General features: G+C 34.6%; 1 protein-coding gene across 3 annotated transcripts in view; it reads right to left on the bottom strand.

The window, feature by feature from the left end:
- Positions 1-6,131: 6,131 nt before the first annotated feature.
- Positions 6,132-27,164, bottom strand: part of LOC148941622 (uncharacterized) — a 58,642-nt gene continuing 37,609 nt past the window's right edge. For 2 of the 3 annotated variants that reach the window (XM_089104653.1, XM_089104654.1), the window contains exons 5-6: positions 21,945-22,115; positions 6,134-10,096 (exon numbers count right to left, since the gene is read on the bottom strand). In XM_089104653.1, coding sequence (XP_088960779.1) covers positions 9,675-10,096; positions 21,945-22,115 — 593 coding nt within the window. In that variant the 3' untranslated portion in view covers positions 6,134-9,674. Of the gene's footprint in view, positions 10,097-21,944; positions 22,116-27,164 lie in introns of all 3 variants that reach the window. The other variant, XM_089104651.1, reaches the window with a different exon arrangement.

The following is a 27,164-nucleotide window of genomic DNA, read 5'->3' as shown; positions in this document are numbered from 1 at the left end:
GGTAGTCGTAGTAGTGGTAGCAGTAGTAGTAGTAGTAATAGCTATATATATAATAGCTATAGCTATATATATATATATATATGTATATATATATATATATATATATATATATATATATATATTAAAGAGGAAGAAAGAACATAATTAACGGTTGAAAGAGAAGGCTTGGCAGTTATAGTTCTTACCGAATATTTTCACATATTTTCACTCCCAAAAAAGTATACTTTACGCGTTAAGAAAAATTTGCAAATTTGGTTATATACAATGAAAAACAATTCAATAAGCCTGACAAGATGGGTACTCCGTCTTCAAGCGTATTCATATAACTCGATATATATAAAAGGACGTACCAACATTTTACCAGATAAATAATAAGATATGATAGAACGCCCCAAGAGTATAGAAAAAATTAATGAAAAAATTATTCCTGTAATTCCGAAATCACCAGAGGGAGAAATTTTAAAGATGGCACATGCGAAAAGTGGATGCCACATGGGGGAAACAAAGACGATTGGACACATAAAGGAAAATTTTAATTTTTCAATACTTTACTCCAAGATTTAAGACCTTCATGCAAGGCTGTCAAGAATGTGCCAAGCAAAAGTCGCCACCAAAGATGGCTAGGCCTCAATTAAGCCAATACCCTACTCCTTCTGGGATAGGAGAATTAATTTCTATAGATGTTTGGGGAGCAAGGGGAGGTCTACCAGTTTTCAGGAAAGGGAATCGCTGTTTGTTGTCAATAGTGGATTGCTTCAATTTATATCAGTACGCTTTCCTAATGAAAGAAAAAAAGACAGTACTATAGCAAAGGTTTTAGTAAACCGCCTCTTTTTGGAACACTGAATTTTCTCTCAGACCTTACTTAGTGACAATGGCCCATGCTTTAGAGCAAGAGTATTAGACGAAATAAAGGAATATTTGGGTATAGTACGCTGGTATACCTCCGCATACATGGCTTCTGCAAACGGAAAAATTTAGCGAAAACATAGGGAGCTTCCTTATATGCTGGAAATACACGCAAGGCAGGAAAGCGAAAACTAGGATGATCATTTGCCTTTCGTTGTCTTTGCAATTAATACGGCTTATTCACGTCTTTTAAAATACACCATTTTTTTACATCATTTGAGAGATCCAAGATTTTGCATGGATGCAATAGAAAAATAATAGAATATTTTACAATCTAGATCTATATAAACAGGAAATGATTATGTGTATGAAAAAAGCTATGGAGCAAGTTAAAGAGAATTTGGAAGATGCAAAGACAATACAAAAGGAAAAATATGATGAGAAAAGTCATCAAAAGTCTTATGACGAGAAAAGTTTAGGAGATTTGGCTTATGTACAGAAGCCAACCTAGAAGGAACAAAAAAATTAAAACCAAAATGGGACGGATCTTTTAGAATAGTGAAGGTACTACCAAATACCTTAACGCATGTTTTAAAGCACCAAGATAGAAAGACTGAAGAGGTAGCACACCATAACAGAATGAAAAAATGATTTTTTTCAAAACCACAGAAATCTGAACTTAATTCTTCAGATGAAGAGAAAGACGAGAAAATAGCACCAGTCTATATAAGAAGGCCATGTCAAATTCATGACCTTTTTAACGACCAAAATAAATAGGAAGAACGGAAAGAGTATCTGGACCGGTCCTGGCTGCAAACCTTCCCCAACCAACAAGAGAAAATGATTAAGGTCCAATGCCTATCTGATAACAGTAATGGAAGTGACGAAGAACAATTCCAAAGAAAATCTAGTGGTTCAAGATATAATAAACAAGAGGATGAAACTAAAGAAGTAGAAACACTGGAAGAAATATAAGAATTGTCTAAATTGCATACACTAGACTCACCTGCAGTCTTGAAACAGAAGTGGCCTTCTGAATAAACGCCAGGTACGAGAAGAGAGCTAACAGAGCTTCTAAAGAAACGGATTAAGAGAAAAACTGGGGAAAAAGGTTAAAAAACAAAAATTCAGCAACACGTTCCAACTTCGGCAACTCAAGTAGCCAAATCGTTAATGCGGAAGGCAAAGCGTCAAGAGGAACAAAGATTACAAGGCTTTGAGCAGCGAGACCACGCTCAAATTCAGAACCCTGTAAACAACACTATAGGGACCACGGAAAGACTTGCCAATATTATAAAGAAAAAAAAAGTAGTTAGGACTCCAAAACCCAGAAGAACAAACGTGAACGGAGATAGGAAGAACTAGCAACGCCCCCAGCCAACTAATATTCGATTAAAGCAATATTAATTTTAGAAGAAGAAAACGGGTAAGAAGATTCTGCAGAAACATCCACACTTTTCTTAATCTACGCGTTAATAACGTCAAAGTTTTCTTCATAATATATATTTCCTTAGAAAAAATCAGATAGAGTGAAGCTAATAGCCCCGGTATGTTCCAGTAAGCTACGAATAATATTGGTTCCAGAGCCAAGTATAAATTCCTAGCGGAAACAAACACACAGTGACGTCACAGTTTCTGTTTCAGTAATTAATCATTTTCCTGTAACTTTTGATGGATTAAGTTAAACAGAATAAGCTAAACATATTCAAAATCGACATTAAAAGACAATTCGTTTGATATGTATATTGAAAAAATTACAACGCCCTGACCAAACGAAAAATAAACTTAATTTGAAAATAAATATAGGCTATTCATATAGGCGAAAAAAAATTTATTGAAGACAATCACTGCTGGTTTCTCGAGGTTAAGTAGATGTGATACATCTATTGACCTTTGACCTTGTGTGATAGAAATTTCAGTCGAATATGAAAAAAAAACTGGACGCAAATGAAAAATAATATTAATAGGAAATGCAGAAAGAGTTTATATAAGTCTGGACACGTACAAGCTGGCTGTAATCTTATTATAAATAGTTATAGCCTAATTTAATAAATTTTTTATTAGTTACAAAACGTAAAAGGAAATGTTAAAGGCAATATTTAAGCCCTCTTAAGATTAAAGCGAAATTTAGAATAAATTTTGGAAGCTAAAAAGGAAAAAAAGTGCTAGGTAAAAGAAACCAAAAGCAATATAAAAATAAGCTATATCCTAAGACTTACCAGCAGAAATATCCAACGACAAAATCCCTTAAAAATAAGCCAAAAATAAACCCCATCGTCACAAGTAAACCACAGTAGTTCAAGGTAATAATTTGAACTCAGCGATGTTTTGGGTCTGAGCAAACGAACAGGCACGGGAGATCCCTAGTTTGAAAAATTAGTTGTCACTTGTGCCGGCTTTTACACTTGAATCCCAAACCATTATGTTCACGTCTGTGTGTTTACGACGGAAAAACACACAGACAATTAACAGAAGCCTACTCTCCTTGGTTTGAAAACAAAGAGTTATCAAGAGTTTTTCCGTTGTAAGGGGATAAGTGGTTTCATGGACTCTGCTAACGTTAAACTTTCCATTGAAATTAATGATTAAGCTGGAAACTGCCGAAAATTTTGGGTTTTAAACACACTAGTTTGTGGGTATTTAAGACAAAATATCACGAAAAAAAAAAAATCCAATATATTGGCGTTTAAAGAACCCAGAAAGTTAATAAACGCTGTTGTATGGGAGGTAAATTTGGATAAAAAATCACTGATCGTAGGATACCTGCCCCCCCCCCCTTAAAACAAGGAGATAAGGAAATTGAGCATAGAATGCAAACTGCATAAAAGCTGGTGAATAAAACAAGACAAGTATAAATATAGGTTTAAACAGGGTCTATTTGTACTAAAATAGTACAAATAAGTGGCATATTATGCTAGAGGGAATTCTTAGTGACCAAGGGCGTACCCCAGGCCGTGATAATCATTGTTTTATAGAATCTATTGAAATTCTCCTTCGAAGAAAATAAGTAATGTTTTCAGAGAAAAGGAAAACCACATAAATTAGATAAATTAGATATGAAGATGAATTTAGGCAAAGACCGTTTCATTTTTATGTTGTTTATACTTTCCAAGACTGTTCAAGACGTATATAGTTTTCAGTAAAGCGCCAATGACGCAGTAGGCAAATGAAACTCAGAGGATAGAAAAAAACAAAATGAACAATAAAATAAAAAAAGGTGAAAAAACGAGGATTTTGTTAGCCAGTGGCGAACCATGAAGAAGAAATAAGCAAATATTTCGACAAGGACCTCCGCCGAGTCGTCCTCAGTGCTAAACAAAAAAGAAAGAAAAGAAAAAGAAACCAACGAAAATCGAAAATCGATTTTCGTTGGTTTCTTTTTCGTTTTTTTTTTCTTTTCTTTCTTTTTTGTTTAGCACTTGAGTTTGAGTTTGAATTTTAAAATGTATTTGTATCAGCTGAGCTTAATTTTAAAATTGCCTTTATTTTTCTTTTAAAAACTTATTTTTAGGAAAGTTTTTAATCAATTTTTGTTCATTTTCGGTTGCAAAAAGTTACTAGTTTTAAAAAGTTCCTTGTTTCAAAATCAAACTTAAAAACAACGAATATTCATCAAAGGATCGAAACTGATATCACAGTTATAATATCAAAGTGAAAAAATGGGTTTGTGTCAACCTCGCAGTTTTTATTATCTGATGTTTGAACTATTTCTAACAAAATTGCTATCTCAAAATTTTTATCGGATAGGTTTGGGGGAAAAGGGCGTGAGGGGACTAGATTAAGCTTCGATCTCTTTGGACTCTTTAAAAGTGAACTAGAACTTTCCATTTTCAATCAAATGAGCCCTCTCTGAAGTTTATACGAGTATCCCTTCTATAAGAACAATATATATCCCCAGAGCATAACTTACAACGCCTGTCCCTGGGGGGTTGTGTCGACCGTGGAATTTTAATATCTGATGGTTGAACTATTTTTAACAAAATGGTCATCTGATAGTTTTATTGGATGGATTTACAAATCCGATACACCCAAAGGCGTGGAGGGCGGAAGGGGCTAGTTGCCCTCCTATCTTTTTTCACTCTGAGAAAATAAACTAGAACTTTTAATTTCCATTCAAATGAACCCTATCTGAAGTTTATACTAGCATACCTTCCATAAGAACCATATATGCTCCCAGAGCAATACTTAAAACGCCTGCCCCGACCCTGGGGGCGGGGGTTGTGTCGACACAGGAGTTTTTCTGATCTGACCCCCCTTTGAAGTTTACACGACGACCCCTTCTATATGAAGTGCCTCTGGGAAAAAAATAAATGGAGTGTGGGGAGAGGCTAGCTGCCCTCCAATCACTTTTGACTCTTAAAAAGTGAATTATAAATTTCAGTATCCAATAAAATGAGTCCCCTAGGAATTCTATACGAGCATCCCTTCCATAACAATCATATATGTCCCCAGGACATAACTTACAACGCCTAGCCCGGGCCCTGGGGGGCTGTGTCGACACCGGAGTTTTTTGTTATCAGAATTTTGAACTATTTTTAACAAATTGTCCATCTCAAAATTTTTATCTGATGCATTTAGGGCGTGGAGGAGGGGGGGCTAGTTGCCCTCCGATTTCTTTTGACTCTTAAAAATGAACAAGAACTTTAATTTCAAATCAAATGAGCCCTCTTCGAATTTTATGCGAGCATCCCTTCCATAAGAACTATATATGCCCCTAGAACATTACTCATAACGCCTGCCTCCGGGCCTTGGTGGGTTCTGTCGACACAGTAATTTTTCTTATCTGACCTTTGAACTATTTTTAGTGAAATGGCTATTATAAAAATTATGTCGGATGAGCTTGGGGAAAAAAAGGTGTGGGTGGGGGGGGGGGGTAGTTTCCCACGGATATCTTTTGACTCTTAAAAATTGAACTAGAGCCTTCAATTTCCAATCAAATGAGCCCCCTTTGAATTTTATACGAGAATCCCTCTAATAAAAACCATATAAGCACCCAAGACAACACTTACAGCACCTATTCTCCGGTCTTGGGGGGCGTTTTTTTTATCTAATTTTTGAAAAATTTACAAAACACAGGCTATCTCAAAAATTTTAGAAGACGGGTTTGGGGAAAAAAGAGCGTGGGGGGGGGGGCTAGTTTCAATCTCTTAAATATTAAAAAGTGAACTAGGAATTTCAATTTCCAATTAAATGAAGCCTCTATAAAGTTTATACGAGCCTTAGGGCATAACTTAGAACGCCTTCGCCTGTGCCCTGGTGGGTTCTATTGACACCATATTTTTTCTTATCCAACCTTTGAACTATTTTTAACAAATTGTCATCTCAAAATTTTCATCAGATGGGTTTTGAAAATGAAGGCGTGGGGGGGGGGCAGCTGCCCTCGGATCTCTTTTTACTATTAAAAAGTGAGCTCGAAATTTCAATATCCAATCAAATGAGCCCTTTCTGAAGTTTATACGAGCATCCCTTTCATACGAACAATATGTGCCACAGGGCATAACTTACAACGCCTGCCCCCCGGTCCTGGGGGGTTGTGACGACACCTGAGTTTTTGTTATCTGAATTTTGAGCAATTTTTAACTTAATGGCTATCTCAAAATTTTTATTGGGTGCATTTGAGGAAAAGGGAGCGGGGCATGGGGGGACTAGTTGCCCTCCAATCTGTTTTGACTCTAAAAAACTAAACTATAACTTTCAATTTCCAATCGAATGAGCCACCTCTGATTTTTTTACGAGCATCCCTTCAATAAAAACCACATATTCCCCCCAGGGCATAACTTACAACACCTGCCCTCGGGCCCTGGGGGGCTGTGTTGACCCATTAGTTTCCGTTATATGGTCTTTGAGCTGTTTAAAAAAAAGCTACATCAAAGTTCTTATCGGATGGGTTTGAGGAAAAAAGGGCGTGGAGGGGGGGGGGGGTAGGTGCCCTCCAATCTCTTTTGACTCTTAAAAAGTGAACTAGAACTTTCAATTTCATATCAAATAATCCCCCTTTGAAGTAAATACGAGCATCCCTTCCAGAAATCCCATATAGGCCCCCAGGACATAACTTACAACGCCTACCCCAAGGCCCTGGTGGGTTGTGTTGACACAAGAATTTTTGTTATATGATCTTTGAATTATTTTTAACAAAATAGCTATCTGAAAATTTTTATTGGATGTGTTTGGAAAAAAGGGTTGGGGGGGGGTTGGTTACCCTCCAATATCTTTTGACGCTTATAAAGTGAACTAGAACTTTCTATTTCGAATCAAATCAGCCCTCTCTGAAGTTTATATGAACATTCCTTCCATAAGAACCATATATGCCCCCAGGCCATAACTTATAACCCTTACCCCTGAAGACTGTGGGGGGAGTGTCCTGCTCAAAAATGTAATTTCCAAAACTTTCAACTACGTTGAACAAAATGGCTATATAAAAATTTTGATTGGATGTGTTTGGGGAAATGGTGGGCGTAGAAGGGGTGTCAGTTGCCTTAGAATCACTTTCGACTATTAAAAAAGGAAACTAGCCATTTAAATTTCCAATCGAATGAGCTGTTTCTGAAGTTTCTATAAAAACCTTATATGCCCCCAGGGCAAAACTTAAAACCCTTGCCCTGAGGGTTGTGGGGGAGTGTCCTCCTCAAAATTTTGATTGGATGTGTTTGGGGAAATGATGGGCGTAGGGGAGGGGGCTAGTTGCCCTCCAATCACTTTCGACTATTAAAAAGGGCACTAGAGCTCTCGATTTCCTATCAAAGGAGCCCCCTTTGAACTTTTTACGACGACCCCTTCCATATGAAGTGCCTCTGGGAAAAGAACAAAATAAATAAATAAATAATAATAACACATTGAAGCCGTAAGGCCTTTACTATAGGCAACGCTATAGCGTTGCCTCTGATAACAAGTATCGTCAGTCAAGTATGTACAGGCCTGAGCTCGAAGAAAGGCCAATGTAAGTAATGACAAAAAGGAAAGGTTTTATTTTGACGCGAAATATCCTCCAGTTTAATTTTTGGATGATGAAGGCCAGTAAATCGCACGGTATTGCATATATTATTAGCGAACAGATTTTAATAGTTCGTTACTACTCCTTCAGCACATCACCTTGCTCCTCCAGGTGCGTTTTGACTCAGAAGCGGTTCCTAAGTTTTTTGAAACGGTTCTATTTCGAACATTTTGAAAAAAAAGGATCCTGCGTTTGTGCACAGGCTAGAGCATAAAATCATGGCAAAAACTCAAACTCTGAATCTACATTTATTTGAATGTGGTGTCAATCTATCTGCCACATTTGATTTGGTTGTGCATGCTGAACTTTCCATAACTCTCCTAGATCGAGGAGTTAACCTTTAGATAGCATGTCTCTTGTCACATTAGCACTTGTATACTTTAAATTGTGTTAAACTGTCAGATGGAAACAATGCGCTTTTTGAAAGGTGTTAGACACAGATTGGTTCCGAGTCCCCTGTTTTTTACTACTCCAATTCACACTGTTACAAAGAGAATAACCGTAGGACTGATATTTTTTTTTCTACCTGAGCATTATATTCAGTGCCGATGACTTACTTATGATAAGCAGTGATGTGCAAACGCTTGAAATGAATTTTGAGGTACTTATAGAAGGCTAAAAATATATTTTAATGCTCGTATAGTACTTCGATTTAGTTCAACACCCCCCTTAAAGTTCTCCTGCACAACCTTTTACCACATGCTCTTAGTAGTAACAGTGGTTATAGCATAGGTTATAGTAGCAGGCAAACAGAGCTTTTTGTTTAGTTAAACATCCTCCTAAACATACCCTGAGAGTTTCAACCTATTACTCTGAGCATCTCGTGAAATATTATCAATACGTCTTTTCGATAATCTGTATGGACATAGTGTATTTTGATTTAGCTCAACTTCCCCTGAAAGTTTCACCTAAATATCCTTTGCTGCAGAAGAAGTAGTAGCATTTCTGCTATTGAAAAATAATGAATTTGTTTAAGAATCAAATTAAAATAGTAAAAAAAAATGAACTGTTACAAATCATTAGCGGGAGAACGTCTACCATAGCTAAGTGTAATATCGCAAGTGAAGTTTTTGTGCTTTCATTTATGCTTTCCTTGAGATCAAATAGAGAGTTTTAATTTTAAACTTAATAGTACCCACTCATTCCTATGAATTCGAAAGGTATAAACTTAAAAGGAAGTATTCAGATTTGATTTGAAAAATATTAGGAAAGAATACCGATTAAAAATTAACTTATCACAAATTAGATGTTTTGAGCCAAGTTTATTGTTATAAACCGTTTCTTGCATTAAATGAAATTCTTGAGAATTTTAGAATATGAAATTTTTGCTGCAAAAAAAACCTGGTTTTAATTTGAAAAATATTTAATTTGATTCTTACATCAATTCATCAGCAAAATCAAAGTTCACAGTTTCACGGTTTCAATTCCGTTTTTTTCAATATATCCCTCCTTTTAATTACAATTCTTTCAAACGCATAGGTGAAGCAAATATTTAATTTAGTTCTTATATAAATTGATCTCAAGTAAAGCAAAAATGACAGGGGATAAATCTATTGACAGCAACAAAATGACAAAAATTGGCACGAACATTGACACAAAATACATAGGAGCAAAGTATACGCTAGAAAAATAAATGTGTCTTATGGATCTAAAATCGCTCATTTTCTGTTGTTTTATATTTTGGCACTGTTCTGAATTTTCATATGTATGGATTTGGATTTTATAGAGTAGTATGGATTTTTTTTTTTTTTTTATGTTTATTCAAAATCAGAAAACCATTTCTTACATAAAACACATTCATTCCTTGGTATGGAATCTTGCATGTCTACTCAAATCAGAACTCTTTAAAAACTTTGTCCAGTATTGATTTTTCCCTCCAGTATGGCTCCTCTCCAGTATGAATTTTTCTAGAATGGATTCTTCTATGATGAATCAAGTTAGAATAGTCAGAAAACTTTTTCTTGCATATAGCACATTCATATGGTTTCTCACCAGTATGAATTCTTCTATGTGTATTCAAAGCAGCGCCTTGTGAAAATTTTTTCTTGCATATAGAACATTCATACGGCTTTTCTCCAGTATGAAGTTTTCTATGTCTACTCAAATGAGAACTGCTCGAAAACTTTTTCTTACATATACTACATTCATACGGTTTTACTCCGGAATGCATTCTTATATGTGCACTCAACCCAGTTTCCGATCTTGCAATCATATTAGATGGCTCATTACTGCAAAACGGAGGGGAAGCATAAATTCCTAAAATAGAAAGCATATAACAGCAATAGAAAGCATATTGACATTTTAAGAATACAGTTTGTTATCAATTCTTTTCTAGCTTGCAAAGTTTCTTTAAAAAAAAAATCTATCTATTTTCAACTCTTTCACAACACAACATTTTAAAGAATACACAACAATTCTAAACAAACTAGAAAATCAGAGGAAGCACCTCTGTGCTACCAAAGTAACAGGTCAGGGGCTCCCATGTGCTAATTTCCAGCCTTCGTACGAAAGGGGCGTCATTAAAAGCTTAGGATTGGGCTCAGTAAATTGCAAATTAACAGTTATAGTACCGCCCCCCCCCCTACATGGCCTAACTGTAATTTACAATATTTGCTGTAAATGGTATCTCTTTTGAACAGCGCGGTTTATGTGCACTCAAAAATCAACAAAATCTTAAATTACGAAAATAATTGATATTTTAGGAAAGAATTATTCAAAGTATATTTACTATTAAAATTGAATAAAAAACAAGTTTTTTCAATTGAAAGTAAGGAGCAACATTAAAACATAAAACAAACAGAAATTATTACGTATATGAGGGGGTTGCCCCCTCGTCAGTACCTCACACTTTACGCTAAAGTTCAAATTTTGTCCCAATCCTTTAAGAATGACTCCTGAATAATAAAAGCCGTTTAATTAAAATAAAAAGCTCCTTTCAGAGTACTAAAAAAACTTTAATGTAATGAGCTGAAGTAGATATCAATTACAGTAAAAATTTGCCTATTTAATGTAAATGGTTTTAATATCATTTGAACTTCTCCTACTTATACTCAAGGCTTTCAACCTTCATGGGTCTCTAATTTTAGTCTGCGAACGATTTATGAACAATATTAAGGGGACTGGGATAGGGAAACGAATTTTACCAAATTGACGGCATATTTGAATAAAAATAATAAACATTTGAATAAAATAATGTGTTCATTAAAGATTTCCAGGATAATAAAAGAGCAAAAAAGTTGAATATCCTCTTACTTTTGGCAACTGTTCCTAAATAAAAAAAAATAACAAAATAATTAAAAAAATTTGGTTTACTATTGTCAAAAGTCAAGACCGTCCATATTTTCTATTGTAACTGCAGTAGTAAGTCAGTGGATTTTAATTAATAGACAGTGAGAAAAATTTGCCTATTTACTGTAAATGGTTTTAATATCATTTGAACTTCTCCTACTTATACTCAAGGCTTTCAGCCTTCATGGGTTGAAATTTTTAATTTCAACCCATGACTAACCCAGACTAAATTTCCACTAAATTTCAACCATGACTTCAACCCAGACTAAAATTCTAATTTTAGTCTACGAGCGATTTATGTAAAATATTAAGGGGATTAAGATAGGGAAACGAATTTCCCCAAATTCACGGCATATCTAAATCGTTTTATACACTGGAAAATGGTAGCATGCCAATTCTCAGAAAAATAAATTATAGAACCGAATACACACATTTTATTCCTGCTCGTTTAATAAGACACAAAAATATATATAAGCACACAACATTTTTGTGCCATATCCCCCTTGCCATTATGGAGTTAGGTGTGTTCCATAGACAACAAGCCCAGAACAAATAAGAAATGGCTGTTCTAGAGGAAACTCAGAAGCTGGAAATAAATGCTTACTGAAACTAAACCTAAACCTTAAAAAAAAAAAATGAATGAAATCATATTCATCAATCTGGGCTTGAGTCCACACGTTCCAGTTGTTTGACACAACATTATGACACATATGACAATATGACACATTATGACATTATTATGTGACATTATATGACATTATGACATTATGACAACATTATGACACAACATTTTTGTGTCATATCCTCCTTTCCATTATGGAACTGGGTGTTTTCCATAGACAACAAGCCCAGAACGAATAAGAATTGGGTGTTCTAGAGGAAACTCAGAAGCTGGAAAGAAATGCTGACTGAAACTAAACCTAAACCTTAAAAAAAAAAAAATGAATGAAATCATATTCATCAATCTGGGCTTGAGTCCACACGTTCCAGTTGTTTGACACAACATTATGACACATATGACAATATGACACATTATGACATTATTATGTGACATTATATGACATTATGACATTATGACAACATTATGACAATATGACACAACATTTTTGTGTCATATCCTCCTTTCCATTATGGAACTGGGTGTTTTCCATAGACAACAAGCCCAGAACAAATAAGAAATGGCTGTTCTAGAGGAAACTCAGAAGCTGGAAATAAATGCTGACTTAAACTAAACCTAAACCTTAAAAAAAAAAAAATGAATGAAATCATATTCATCAATCTGGGCTTGAGTCCACACGTTCCAGTTGTTTGACACAACATTATGACAATATGACACATTATGACATTATTATGTGACATTATATGACATTATGACATTATGACAACATTATGACAATATGACACAACATTTTTGTGTCATATCCTCCTTTCCATTATGGAACTGGGTGTTTTCCATAGACAACAAGCCCAGAACGAATAAGAATTGGGTGTTCTAGAGGAAACTCAGAAGCTGGCAAGAATCACTGACTGAACCTAAACATAAATCTAAAAAAAAAAACGAATGAAGTCATATTCATCAATCCGGGCTGGGGTCCACACGTTCCAGTTGTTCAGGCTAATGAATATTTCTACAGGTCAAATTAACCCGTGGAAATGTACTTTCAAATTCTTACCCAATCATTTCCCTACTTAAATAGCTTGAAAGATCCTATAAAAATAGATCTATAGCTGTGTTAGCATCTAAAAAAAAAACGAATATTAAACCAGGATCATGTATTTATATCACAAAACCTGGTTTGAAGGTCGTTTAATTAGAATAAAAAGATCTTTTAAAATTACTAAAAGAAAGTTTAGCGTAAAGAGCGAGGTATTGAAAAGTAGCGACCCCTCTCATATACGTAGTAAGTCTTGTTCGTTTTAGGTTTTAATGTTGCTCCTTATTTTCAGTTGAAAAAACTTAGATTTTTTAAAATTTAATTTCTGATCGTTTTTTTTCAAAATAATGCTGAGAAATCCGGCTCCCCCTCCATGGAAAATTCCCTTCTCCCATGAAAAATTCCTCCATAAAAAAATCCTCCCACGTACCCCACCTCCCCCCTCTACCCAAAAATCCCACCTGAAATCGTCTGTATGCTTCCCAATTACCAATCCTATATGTAAATAATGGGCAAAGTTCATGAACTTGCAGCCTTTCCCCCTGGGACTGTGGGAGTTAAGTCATCCTCAAAGACAGAGTTAGTAGGTTTTTCGACGGTGCTGAAAAAATGGCTATCTTAAAATTTTGATCAGGTGACTTTGGGGAAAAAATGAGCGTGGGAGGGGAACTAGCTACCCTCCATTATTTTTGCTCACTTAAAAAGAGCACTAAAACTTTTTATTTTCGATCAAATGATTCCTCTACCGATCTTCTACGATCACTGGCTCGATATAAACACTCCTAGAAAAATAATAATAAATAAAAACAAACATGCATCCGTGATATTTCTTTTGACAAAAATGCAAAATTCCACATTTTTGTAAATATAGGAGGATTGATATTTTAGGGGAGGTTTTTTCCCTTTTTCAAAAATTTTGACAAACTTTCTCAGGCTCGTAACTTTTCATAGGTACTATAAATTCGATAAATTTTACATATTATAGGCAGCGCAATAACGCTGCCTAAGTAAAGAACGATGTTGGCACAATGTATTATTTGTTTTTTGATATTTTGGTTTCTTGGTCTTAGACCAGGGCACTTCGTATCGAAGGAGATGTAGAAACTTCGAAAAGGGCTCATTCGATTGGAAATTGGAGTGGCTTGTGCCCTTTTTAATAGCCGAAAGCGATTGGAAGGCAACTAAAACCCCTTCCACGCCCACCACTTCCCCAGACACACCCAATCAAAATTTTGAGATAGCCATTTTGTTCAACGTAGTTGATTTCTAGATGGAAATTATGTTTTTGAGGAGGACACTCCCCCACGGCCCTCAGGGCAAGGGTTTTAAGTTATGCCCTGGGGGCATATAAGGTTTTTTATAGAAAGCTTTGTCGTAGAAACTTAAAAAAGGGCTCATTCGATTGAAAATTCAAAGGGCTAGTGCCCTTTTTAATACTCGAAAGTGATTAGAGGGAAACTAACACTACTCTCACGCCCACCTGTTCCCCAAACACATACAATTAAAATTTTGAGATAGTCATTATTTTAAAAGCAGTTGAAAGTTCTGGCAATTAGATCTTTGAGGATGACAACCCCCTCCCCCCACAGCCCTAAGAGCAAGGGTTGTAAGTTATGGCCTGGGGGCATATAAGGTTTTTATAGAAAGTGTTGTCGTATAAACTTCAAACAAGACTCATTTGATTGGAAATTTAAATGGATAGCGCCTTTTTTAATAGTTGAAAGTAATTGAAGAACAACTAACCCCCCTCTCACGCCGATCTTTTCCAAAACCCATCCAATCAAAATTTTGAGATAGCCATTTTGTTCAACGTAGTTGAAAGGTCCGGAAATTATATCTTTGAGCAGGACACACCCCACAGCCTTCAGGGCAAGGGTTATAAGTTATGCCCTGAAGGCATATAAGGTTTTTTATTAAAATTTTTGTCATAGAAACTTGAAAAAGGGCTCATTCAATTGGAAATTCGAAGGGCTAGTGCCCTTTTTAATAGATGAAAGTGATTTGAGGGCAACTAACCCTCCTTCTCGCGCCCGCCTTTTCCCCAAACACATCCAATCAAAATTTTTAGATAGCCATTTGGTTCAACGTAGTTGAAAGTCTTGGAAATTAGGTCTTTGAGGATGATAACCCCCTCACAACCCTCAGGGAAAGGGTTGTAAGTTATGCCCTTCGGGCATGTAAGGTTTTTATAGAAAGTGTTGTCGTAGAAACTTCAAAAAGGGCTCATTTGATTGGAAATTGAAAGGGCTAGTGCCCTTTTTAATAGTCGAAAGGGAATGGAGAGCAACTAACCCCCCTCTTATGCCCACCATTTCTCCAAACAGATTCAATCAACGTTTTGAGATTGCTTTTTTGTTCAACGTAATTGAAAGTTCTGGAAAATATTTATTTGAGGATGACAAACCCCCCTGAGCCAACAAGGCAAAGGTTGTAAGTTATGCCCTGGGGGCATATAAGGGTTGAATAGATAGCGCTGTCGCAGAAACTTCAAAAGGGGCTCATTCAAACACATCCAATCAAAATTTTGAGATAACAATTTTGTTCAACGTAGTTGAAAGGTCTGGAAATTGTGTCTTTGAGTATGACACTCCCCCCACAGCCCTCAGGGGAAGGGTTGTAAGTTTTTCCCTGGGGGTATATAAGGTTTTTATTGAAAGCGTTGTGGTAGAAATTTCAAAAGGGCTCATTCAGTTGGAAATTGAAAGTGCTAGTGCTCTTTTTATAGTCCAAAGTGATTGGAGGGCATCTAACCCCCGTCTCACGCCTACTATTTCCCCAAACACATTCAAAAAATTTTTTGAGATAGCCATTTTTTTCAATGTGGTTGAAAGTTCTGGAAATTAGATCTTTGAGGATGACAACCCCCTCACAGCCCTCAGGGCAATGGTTGTAAGTTATGCCCTGGGGGTATATAAGGTTCTTATAGAAAGTGTTGTCGTAGAAACTCCAGAAAGGACTCGTTCGATAGAAAATTGAAAGGGCTAGTACCCTTTTTAATAGTCGGAAGTGATTGGAGGGGAACTAACCCCCTCCCACGCCCACTATTTCGCCAAACATATCCAGTCAAAATTTTGAGATAGCAATTTTGCTCAGCGTAGTTGAAAGTTTTGGAAATTATGTTTTTGAGGATGACGAACCCCCCCCCCCCGCCCTCGGGGCAAGGGTTGTAAGTTATACCCTGGGGGTATAAAAGGTTTTTATAGAAAGCGTTGTCGTAAAAACTTCAAAAGAGATCATTCAATTGGAAATTGAAAGGGCTAGTGCCTTCTTTAATATTTGAAAGTGATTGGAGGGCAATGCCTCTAAACCCCCTCTCATACCCGCCTTTCTCCCAAACACAAACAATCAAAATTTTGTGATTTCCGTTTTGTCTAACATATTGTAAAGTTCTGTATATGAGGCCTGTAAGCATGACAACCCACCGCTGGTCTCAGGGCAAGGATTGTAATTTATCCCCAAAGGGCCTATAAGGTGTTTATAAAAAGCGTTGTCGCAGAAACTCAAAAAGGGCTCATTCGATTAGAAATTGAAATGGCTAGTGCCCTTTGTAATAGTCAAAAGTGATTCGAAGGCTTGACATTTTTATAGTAAAGATCGATGCGGGTACAATGTATTTTTTTTTTGTTTAGACCCGGGCACTTCGTACCGAAGGAGTTGTCGTAGGAACTTCGAAAAGGGCTCATTCGATTGAAAATAGAAAGGGCTAGGGCCCTTTTTAATAATCGAAACTGATTGGAGGGCAACTAATCCCCTCCCACGCCCACCCTCCCATTTGCCCATTATGTTTAAGAACTAAATGTTGCCTTAACAATAAATCAAAATGCACTGTGTTAATGCTAATTCCCAATAAGGCATCTCAGCAGTATCCCAAGAACGACTGAGGGTATTATGTTCAAACTTTCGGGGCTACTTCTGCTCTTAAAATTTAACCTAATCAAAATAGTGTAATTGTATCCAAGCCATCAAAGAAAGTAAACAGATTTTTTTGCAAATGATATCAAGTTTTCCATTTCAGGTCAACTAAAGGAGGTATGAAACTAAATTAAACAGTACTATTTGTGTCCAGATTTTTAAAAGGGTGTATGTTGTTAAAACTTTCTGAAAAATTTTCTCCAACATACAAATAGCAGGCCAAACTATAGTCTTAAAAAAAAAGATTTAAACTATTATTTTCTTCTTCCCTGAAAAGACTATGTCAATATAAAACGAACAGAAATTTGTTAAAAAACTTTTTCCACAAAATTGTTTTTCAAAGAAAAGGTAAGAACTCCATTAAACCAAGACTTAGCAAAAATAAAGTCAAACAATCTGCCAAGTCTGAAACTACCACAAATCAGCATCGATAAATAAATGAAACCCAGAATGAACAGAAATTAAAATAAATTAGCGAGTTAAACTCAAGGCGAGCAGAAATTAACATGAGTAGGGCTCAAAACCCCTATGCCTTCCCAAGGCCAGAATAAAATTTGCACTTTACTGAAAAAAAAAACAAATGAATGTGCATTGTCAGTTTAATATACACATATTTATATTTATTAATCCAAATGTTAATATTATTTGATTTATTAAAATTATAAAAATAAAAACATTTATATTTTTTTCAGTAAAATGCAAATTATGTTCTGCCCTTGGGAAGGCATAGGGGTTTTGAGCCCTACTAATGTTAATTTCTGCTCGTTATGAGTTTGACTCGATTATTTATTGTAATTTCTGTTCGTTTTGGGTTTCATTTATTTATCCATGCTAAGTTGCGGTAGTTTCACGCTTGGTAGATTATTTTATTTCATTTTTGCTCATTTTTGGTTTAATGGAGTTCTTTACTTGTCTTTGAAAAACTTATTTTGTGGAACTAGTTTTTTTTTAATTATTTTGAACAAGCATCAAAATTCAACCCTTTTGATGCATCTATAGTTATCAAGACTCTGTTTTAAGACTTTCGGTTACTATTGAGCCGCATCGCTTTCTGCTTACAGATCGTTAACATAAACTTTTTGATAAAATGATATAAATTACGGACAGTTTCGGTAAATTTTTCATTATCGACACTGATTGACGATAAATACTGACACTTCAAAATAGACTTTCAATTTTTCGATATTGGTATCAGGCACAAATGAGACCTACCTACTGGATGTTGAAGAAGACGGCTTTTCTGCTCTTTTAATATTAATTTCATTTAATTTTAAATTTAACTTGTTTAATCGTAAATGAATTAGTTTAAATAATCTGTTAGAAGTGCTTGCTCATTTTTTCCCCCATCAAACGTTTATTGGGATTTGCACACCTGCATTCAAATAAAAAGTTTTTTCTGGCCATATGTTCATGCCCCATTTCGGCCAAAACTTTCCGGTTCTCCTTGGTCCAAATTAAAAAAAAAAAAAATAAAAAAAAAAAAAAAAAGCTGATGAAGAACAATTGGTTATTAAACCCGTGTTCAGATCACTAACATCCTGCTCTGTACCAAAATTGTACGCTTTCTTAGCCCAAACACGATTCCTGAAAATTTCAAGTTTTTAAGGTTTTTCTTTTCCTTGGAAGGTGTGCTCCAAACGGATACTATTCTTGTGCAGTTCATGGCTTATCTCTTCGAGTGTTTAAGGCAATAATGCCTTATATTCTACCGTTTCTGCTTTTTATTATAAATCTGTCACTTGAAAAGGGCAGTTTCCTGATATTCCCAAAGCATTCGATAGAGTTGATTTTCAAACGCTTCTAAGTAAAATTGAGTCTTTAGGTGTCCCAGAGAGTGCTTGAAGTGGTTTGACATCAATCTCGTTGGTTCACCAAGGGAGACCTAACAAAGTAGTGTTACGACCTCAGCAGCATTTCCAGTGAGGTGCGGAGTACCACAAGGGTCATTATTAGGCCCGCACCTTTACCTCACCGATGTTGATTTCATGCGAATTCACTTGAAAGATGAGTATCTTAACTTGTTTGCTGATGGCACTTTTTTTAACTGCCACATCTGTGGAGGAGCTGGTAAGAAAAGCGAATCTTGCATTAAAAAAGCAGGGGATTTCCAATTTATTAAGTCTATTGTGTGTAAACGTGCGCTAGACATTTTTAATGATGTTCTGCAGATTTACTACACCACTCGCCGTGTCGGGCCTGGTAATTTTATGTGGTAAACCAGTTCAACAAGTTGATCATCTCCGTTACCTTGTTTTTTTTTTTTATCTTGATTGTCACTTGTCATCAAAAATTGCTCGTGGGATTGGCATACTTCAACGACTGCAGCACTTTCTCCCTCAAAGGTTTTTTTTTAACTACATATAAACCGTTAGGTCTAACCATTTACCTCCAACAGTTGTCTATTATGGAACTGCAACTTCTTACGCAACTACACAAGAATGCAAATTCTGAAAATAAAGCTGTTAGAACGCTCGGTATGTATGTCCAGGATGTACCTGAAACCTGTACTTGTCTTAGGCCCCTGAAGATCCTTAATGTAGGTCACGTAGGAGATTACCAAACGGCAGTATCTGTGTTTCAGTACAAAAATTGTTCAGCCAACGAAGAATCAAAATTTTTACCAAATTAATAGTGATGTCCACAACCATAGAAATGGGTAAAGGGATCTACAATTGCTGACTAGCGTCATGGTGCTCGGTCTTCATTTTCATTGAAACACCTGGGTTCAAATGAGTGGAATATGCCACCAGTGATTCGGGGGATAATTTTGGATTATATTATGGGTGGTAGGGTGCAACTTCTTATGCAACTATACAAGAATGCTAATTCTGAAAATAAAGCTGTTAGAAGACTCGGTATGTATGTCCAGGATGTACATGAAACCTGTACATGTTTTAGGTCCCTGAAGCTCCTTAATGTAGGTCAGATCAGATATTTCCAAACTGCAGTATATGGAGTTTAAGTGCAAAAATGGTTTAGCCATTAATCAAAAGGTTTTACCAAATTAATAGTGACCTTCATAATTATAGAACTGGGAAAAGTGATCTACAGTTGCTGACTAGCGTCGTGGTGCCCGGTCTTCATTTTCATTGAAGCATCTGGGTCCATATGAATGGAATATGCAACCAGTAAGCATTAGGACGGTGGAAAAGTACCCCAGTTTAAAATGAATTTAAAAGATTATGTTTTGGGCGATAATTTAGATTCTATTATGGGTGGTAGGGAGTGTAGGGGAGGAAGGGTGGGTCGATTAGGCAAGAGAGTAGTAGGAAGACGGCACTAGACCCTTAAGGTCCAAACCGGCGGTGCTGATCTAAGTTTCGTGGCCCTTCAGCTAGGAAGTGCAATGGTTGATTAAATAAAGGTGGGGGAGGGGAAGTTTGAGCATTGATGATTGATGGAGATGTGGTTTGTTATTATTTTTTTGTATTTTCATTTATCTTTTATTTGTCTTGTGTAAGGATTGGTTTGCGGTTCCCATGAGGTTTATTTCTTATTTATTTATATGATTGCATTATTATTTTTATTATTTTTTTTCCATTATATGTGTGAGTAAGTTTTTTTCAATATATACATGAGTGAGTAAAATAGTGAGTCCTGCCACAAACAAATTTGTATAGATTTTCATGTGGTAGGTCTGTTTGATTTTTTTTTTTTTTTTTTGAATATTGATATTTAATAAAAATGAATTTTTCTCTCTCTCAATTTGATTCGAGTTTTATTTGAGCTATTTTTTCTGATTGTTACTATCATTTTGATTTAATTTCATTAAATATTTAGTATAAGAGGTCAGTAGTTGAGTGGACTTTCGCACAACTGCAACCCGTCATAGGTTTTTTTTTTCAGTGCAAAAAAATATATTAAATTTATTAAAAATATAATTTTATTTGTTTATTTGTGAAAGTTAAAATGAAAAAGCGTACGGTGAAGTTGTTTTCTCGAAAACCAATATTTTTCGGGATTTGGGTCTTCGTGAACCAAGAACTTAAAGATATTAACTCTGAACTGATGAGGGAAAAAAACAGGTCTTGTCCATTCTTGGAGAATCATGCCCCAAAACTCTTTATTGTTCACGTTGCGTCAATTCCGAGCCCCTTAACAACCCCCCCCCCTCCCTCAAAAAATTGTGGTGTCCTATTAGCACCCGCAACAATTTTTGAAAATATGAAGTCAGTCTAAAAAAGAAGTACATTCTACTATTTTGGCGGGGAATTTTTTATTCTTCATTAAACACAGCAAAAGTTTGTAGCCTTTTAAGGGCTACATTTTGAGGCTAATCAACATTTTTTTTAGACAATTAGAAGTTTCTTGAGACAAAGACTATCAGAGATAAATGAAAAGCCCAGGGATGAATTGTTTTCCAGTCCCAGTTTTTAGGAGTCCTTACCCGGAACATGATTTTTGTTTTTCCCCACATAAGAGCTCTCTAGACCCAAGGGCTTCATTTGTAAGTTTCGAGTAATTCAAAGAGAAAGTTTGTTGCACCTTTTATGGATCAGGGGTCACCAATATTGTTTTTTTTTTCTCTTTTTTGGAGATTGGGGACAATTATTTCAATCAAAAGCTTTGAGTCAATCACAAAAACAAGTTTTTGGACCCATCTTTGTAGGGTTTGAGCCCCAAATTATTTACTTTACATTAAGCTAGCCTTGGTCCAGGGATTTGGTACTGTAAATTTAAAACTGGTAAGATACAAGATATTTTTGAACCAATTTGTTGCCCCCCTCTTTTGCCCTTCCCTCTTCCAACATAACATTTGGTCCCATTATGCTAAATCAATTAGATGTGAGATTTCGGACCCCTTTTGGGACACATAATTGGAAGACCAACTGAAATAAGGGTTTAACCTTTATATAGCCATTACATGAATCTTTCAACTACTTCGGACAAACAGATGATTTATGAGCTTCAATTCTATGGCCTAGGAGTATGGGTAGCAAAAAAGCACAGCAGGGCCCTACTATAACTTTCAAACACCGAAAATGTCCGTAGAATTTTCAGCTTCCAATAGATTGAGTCCCCTTCCTGATTTCTATAGCCACCCTGTGCCTACAAAAGTGTTGTGAAAAAAAAGTGACAATGAACAAACAAGCATCTTTATTCATACAATGCTCTATGAATATTTTGACCATCTTGAATTCTTGATGCTCAGTTTCCTTCTCTAACCAACTTGATAGTCACCAGTGCACCATAAATGCACACACACAACCACAAAACTTTGCGCATATAGATATCTATTAGCTGTTTACCTTTGTTCTTGCAAGTAGCTATATCCAATTTAGGAGAGTTAAAATCTTTTTCGAGTTTTGCAGCTGTACTGGGTGAAGTGATCGGAGTATTAGCCTCCAGCTTAACTGATAAATCAGGATTTGTAAGCTCAAAGACCTGCTCGTCTTCATTCTGAAATAAGTCTTCAATTTCTGAAAGAAAATAACAAATAAATTTACAAACTAACTTAAGAAATTTAAGCTGCCGTTTTTCTAAATTTCCAATTTCTGGAAGAAAATTACAAATAAATTTACCCTCAAGACCTACAAAAGAAACAAATCTGCTGCTCCTATGATAATAAAATATTTAAAATTTACATTGACATTGAAAACGTTGATAATTGTTAAGCTTAAACAACTTTTTCACTCCCGATCTCCAGGATAAGTGTTTTCAGGATTACAACTTCACTCTCCCTGGCTGATTTTTTCGGCATCCCTTGTTGATTAGAGTTTAACATGGACCAGAGTTTTTCAAATATAACCACTTGATGAATTTTATTTCTATAAAAGATGAATTGTTAAAATTACAAAAACATTAATGTGTCAATTTGGACATGAATACAATTACCAGAAGCGCAAAAGCACCGCCTAAGTAAAGAGAGATATGGGTACGATTCATTGTTTGTTCAATTTTTTTCACTAAGGTCCTTAGTGTAGAAGGGGTTGTCACAGAAACCTCGAAAGGAGCGCTTTCGATTGGAAATGAAGTTCTAGAGTCCTTTCAAGAGTCAAAAGTGATTGTAGGGCAACCAGTCCCCTTCCACCCCCATGAGCTTTCAAAAAACATTCAATCAAAATTCTGAGATAGCCATTTTACTTAGATGGTTGAATTTTCCACTAACTATGTACTTTAGGGGTATCAAACCCAACAGTCCTGAGAGAAAGAGCTGTAAGTTATGCAAATCGGCCACTGTTTACATATAGAATTTGTTATTGAGAAAGGTAGGCATGTTTGACATTTAGTGTCAAAGACGAAGGACAAAAAGACGAAGGGCAAAAAGACGAAGGGCATTTAGGTGAACCTTTTAGAGAATGTCAAAAGGAGTGTTGAACTAGATCAAAACACATTATGTGCATACATGTTGTCAAAAGGGCGTGAGACGGGAATGACTGAGTTTATTAATTTAGAACTTTTAAGAAATGATAAGAGCAATGATCATTACACCGAAAAAGCAATATATCCATGCTACTACTACTACTGCTACCACTACTACGACTACCACTATATATATATATATATATATATATATATATATATATATATATATATATATATATATATATATATATATATATATATATATATATATATATATATATATATATATATATATATATATATATATATATATATATATATATATATATATATATATATATATATATATATATATATATATATATATATATATATATATATATATATATATATATATATATATATATATATATATATATATATATATATATATATATATATATATATATATATATATATATATATATATATATATAGTGTTGAACTAGATCAAAACACATTATGTGCATACATGTTGTCAAAAGGGCGTGAGACGGGAATGACTGAGTTTATTAATTTAGAACTTTTAAGAAATGATAAGAGCAATGATCATTAGACCGAAAAAGCAATATATCCATGCTACTACTACTACTGCTACCACTACTACGACTACCACTATATATATATATATATATATAAATGTAAAGAAAGTAGAAAAAGCATTGAAATATGAGCTAAGGAGGAGTGAAGTGGAGGCCATGGATAAAATTGCCGAGGATTTAGAAGATGCAACTAGACGGCATAATAGTAAAATATTGTACTGGCACGTTAACAAATTGAGAGGTAGTAGTCAATCCGGACTTGTCCCAGTTAAAGATAGGAATGGGGTGGCAATTAGCGATAAGGAAAAAGCTAAAGCGAGATGGGCCGAACATTTTGAGAACTTGCTTAACCGAGATAGAGTTGCAGGAAAAAACATAGAGGAAAATGAAAAAGTTTGTGATACCTTGGATGTGGAGGAAGATTTGTTTTGTGAGGAGGAATTAGCAACAGTACTAAAAGGATTAAATAATAATAAGGCTCCAGGTACTGATAGGGTGGTAAATGAGTTTCTTAATTATGGTGGCTCTGAGGTTAGAAATAGGTTATTGATGATCATGAATATGATTTTTTAAAAAGGGGAAGTACCCAACGATTTTAGGAAAACCTTAATTAAGCCACTTTATAAGAAAGGTGATAAAACTGAGTTTGATAATTATCGAGGCATTAGTCTGGTCTCTGTAGGTAGTAAATTACTTAGTAACATTATACTTTTTAGACTGAGAGATGCCGTAGACAAAGTTTTAAGAGAAGAGCAGTGCGGTTTTAGAAGAGGTAGAGGATGGGTTGACCAAATTTTCACTCTTAGACTAATAATTGAGAAGTGCCTAAGTTTTCAAACAACTTTGGTCCTCAGTTTTATAGATTATAAGCAAGCATTCGATTCAGTCGATAGAGGAGCTTTAGTAAAGGTTTTATCCTTGTATGGTATACCAGACAAATACATTAAAGTGATTAGTGCTATGTACGAGAATAACACTGCTGCGGTTAAGGTAGGAAATGAGGTCAGCAGCTGGTTTTGTATTAAATTAGGAGTTAAGCAGGGTTGTGTTCTATCCTCCTTTATACGGATTATTTGGATGGACTTGGTTTTAAGGAGCACAGGAAAGGCAATTGGAGACCACGGAATCAAATGGGGAGGAAAAAGTCTCCTGGACTTGGATTATGCTGATGATTTAAGCATCCTAGATGAAAGTGTGAGCAAAATGAATGACGTTTTAGAGGTTTTGCGAGTTCAGGGTGCTGGTATTGGTTTGAAAATTAATGTTAGGAAGACTAAGTGACTAAGGCTAGGAATAAGTGAAGATGAAAAGGTGACGTTGGGTAATGAAAAGATTGATCAGGTGTGCAGCTTCACTTACCTTGGTAGTATTATTAGTAATGATGGTGGGAGAAGTGAAGATGTTAAATGTAGAATAGCCAAGGATCAGGGTGTTTTTTCACAGTTAAAAAAAGTTTGGAAGAATAGGAAGATAAGTCTGCAGACCAAGATTAGAATATTAGAAGCTACAATGATGACAGTGGTAAAATATGGCTCTGAAGCATGGACGCTCCGAAAAGCGGATGAAGATTTGCTGTATGTTTTCCAGAGAAATTGCTTAAGGATTGTCCTGGGTACCCTGCAGACTGACGGTATTTCAAACAATAGGCTATACGAAAAATTTGGTTCAATACTGCTTTCTAGGTCTATAATGAAAGAAAGGTTGATGTGGTTAGAGCATGTTGTGCAGATGAAGGATGACAGACTGCCGAAGATTGTTCTTTTCGACCAACCATCTAGGGCTAAACGAAAAGCAGGTCGCCTCCGTCTGGGGTGGGAGGATGTCATATAGAAAGATCTAAAGGAAATGGGAACTTCGTGGGCGGGTATAAAAAGGGAGGTCTTGAATAGATTGAGGTGGAGGAGGAGCGTGCGTAGCTGTGTTGGCCTCAGGCGGCTTGGTGCTGCGGTGAGATGTTAGTAGTAGTAATAGTAGCAGTATATATATATATAGTATAGTATATATATATATATATATATATATATATATATATATATATATTATGTATAGTATATATATTATATATATATATATATATATATATATATATATATATATATATATATATATATATATATATATATATATATATATATATATATATATATATATATATATATATATATATATATATATATATATATATATATATATATATATATATTATATATATATAGTATATATATATATATATATATATATATATATATATAGTTATATAGTTATATATATAGTTATATAGGTAGTTATATAGGTATATATAGTATATATATAGTTATATATATAGTTATATATATATATATATATATAATATATATATAATATATAATATATATAATACATATATATATATATATATATATATATATATATATATATATATATATATATATATATATATATATATAATATATATATATATATATATAACAGTATAAAAAACTGTTATTTTCTTTTCCAATGAAAAAGACTACGTCAATAAAAAACGATCAGAAGTTACTTCGGGAATTATTTCCGAGAAATAATTTGTTTTTCAGAGAGTAGTAAAGAGCGGCATTAAACCAAAAGTGAGCAAAAATTAAGTCAGATAATTTTTCAAACTTAAAACGACCAAAAAAGAACCATCAATAGATAAAATGAAACAAAAAACGAGCAGAAATTACAAAAAATAACCGATTCAAACTCAAAAGGGGGAGAAACTAGGATGAGCTTGGCTGATACCCCCCCCCCCCATCCTTACCTTCAGCAGACCAGTGATAATTTGCACTTCACTGAAAGCAAAATAAATTTATAGAACTTAAAAAATGAAAATATAGAGAGAAAACATGTATAATATTTAAACAAAGCAGTGAAAGAAGAAAAAATAGATTTTTATTACTTTTTTTTTTTGTTCCAATACTTTGTTTAAATATTAACCTATACACGTTTTCTCTCTATGTTTTGATTTGTTAAAATCTGAGAATGGAAAGAAAGTGTGATCAAAGAAACTACTTACAAAATACAGTTTAAATGTTTGCATTTTTTAACTTTAATAAAGCCAAAATTATTAAGACTAAGAAATAAATATCAGTACATGCATATAACTATCAATCCACATATATTGTTGTTTTGTTCAATTAATTATACAAAAAACTTTCCAAAAAATAAGTTTTTCAAAGAAAAGTAAAGGCCATTTTAAGCTTAAGCTCAGCAGATACAAATACCTGTTAAAATTCAAACTCAAAACTATTAAAGAATAAATGAAACACAAAACGAACAAAAATAAAATAAACAATCATAGGAAAAAACATACAACAAGTAATAATATAAATGAATAAATAGAGCTTAAAGCGAGGGATGCTTAGATTGAATATGAAAATCAAGCTTAGAACGAAAAAAAATATTTTGCTATTGAACTATAAATGAAACTTAAAACGAACAGAAATTGAGTAAACAATCAATGCAAACAAACATACAATAGATATCAATGTAGGCCTAAATGAATAAATAAATTTTAAAACGAGTGAAACTAAAATTGAATATGCAAATCAAGCTTGAAACGAA

This window comes from Artemia sp. Qi Xiang Cuo, chromosome 18 (assembly GCF_049724085.1).
Source record: "Artemia sp. Qi Xiang Cuo chromosome 18, ASM4972408v1, whole genome shotgun sequence".
In the NCBI taxonomy this organism is placed as follows: domain Eukaryota; kingdom Metazoa; phylum Arthropoda; class Branchiopoda; order Anostraca; family Artemiidae; genus Artemia; species Artemia sp. Qi Xiang Cuo.
Note: the sequence above shows the minus strand (reverse complement) of the source record. Positions and strands in the feature narration are given on the sequence as shown.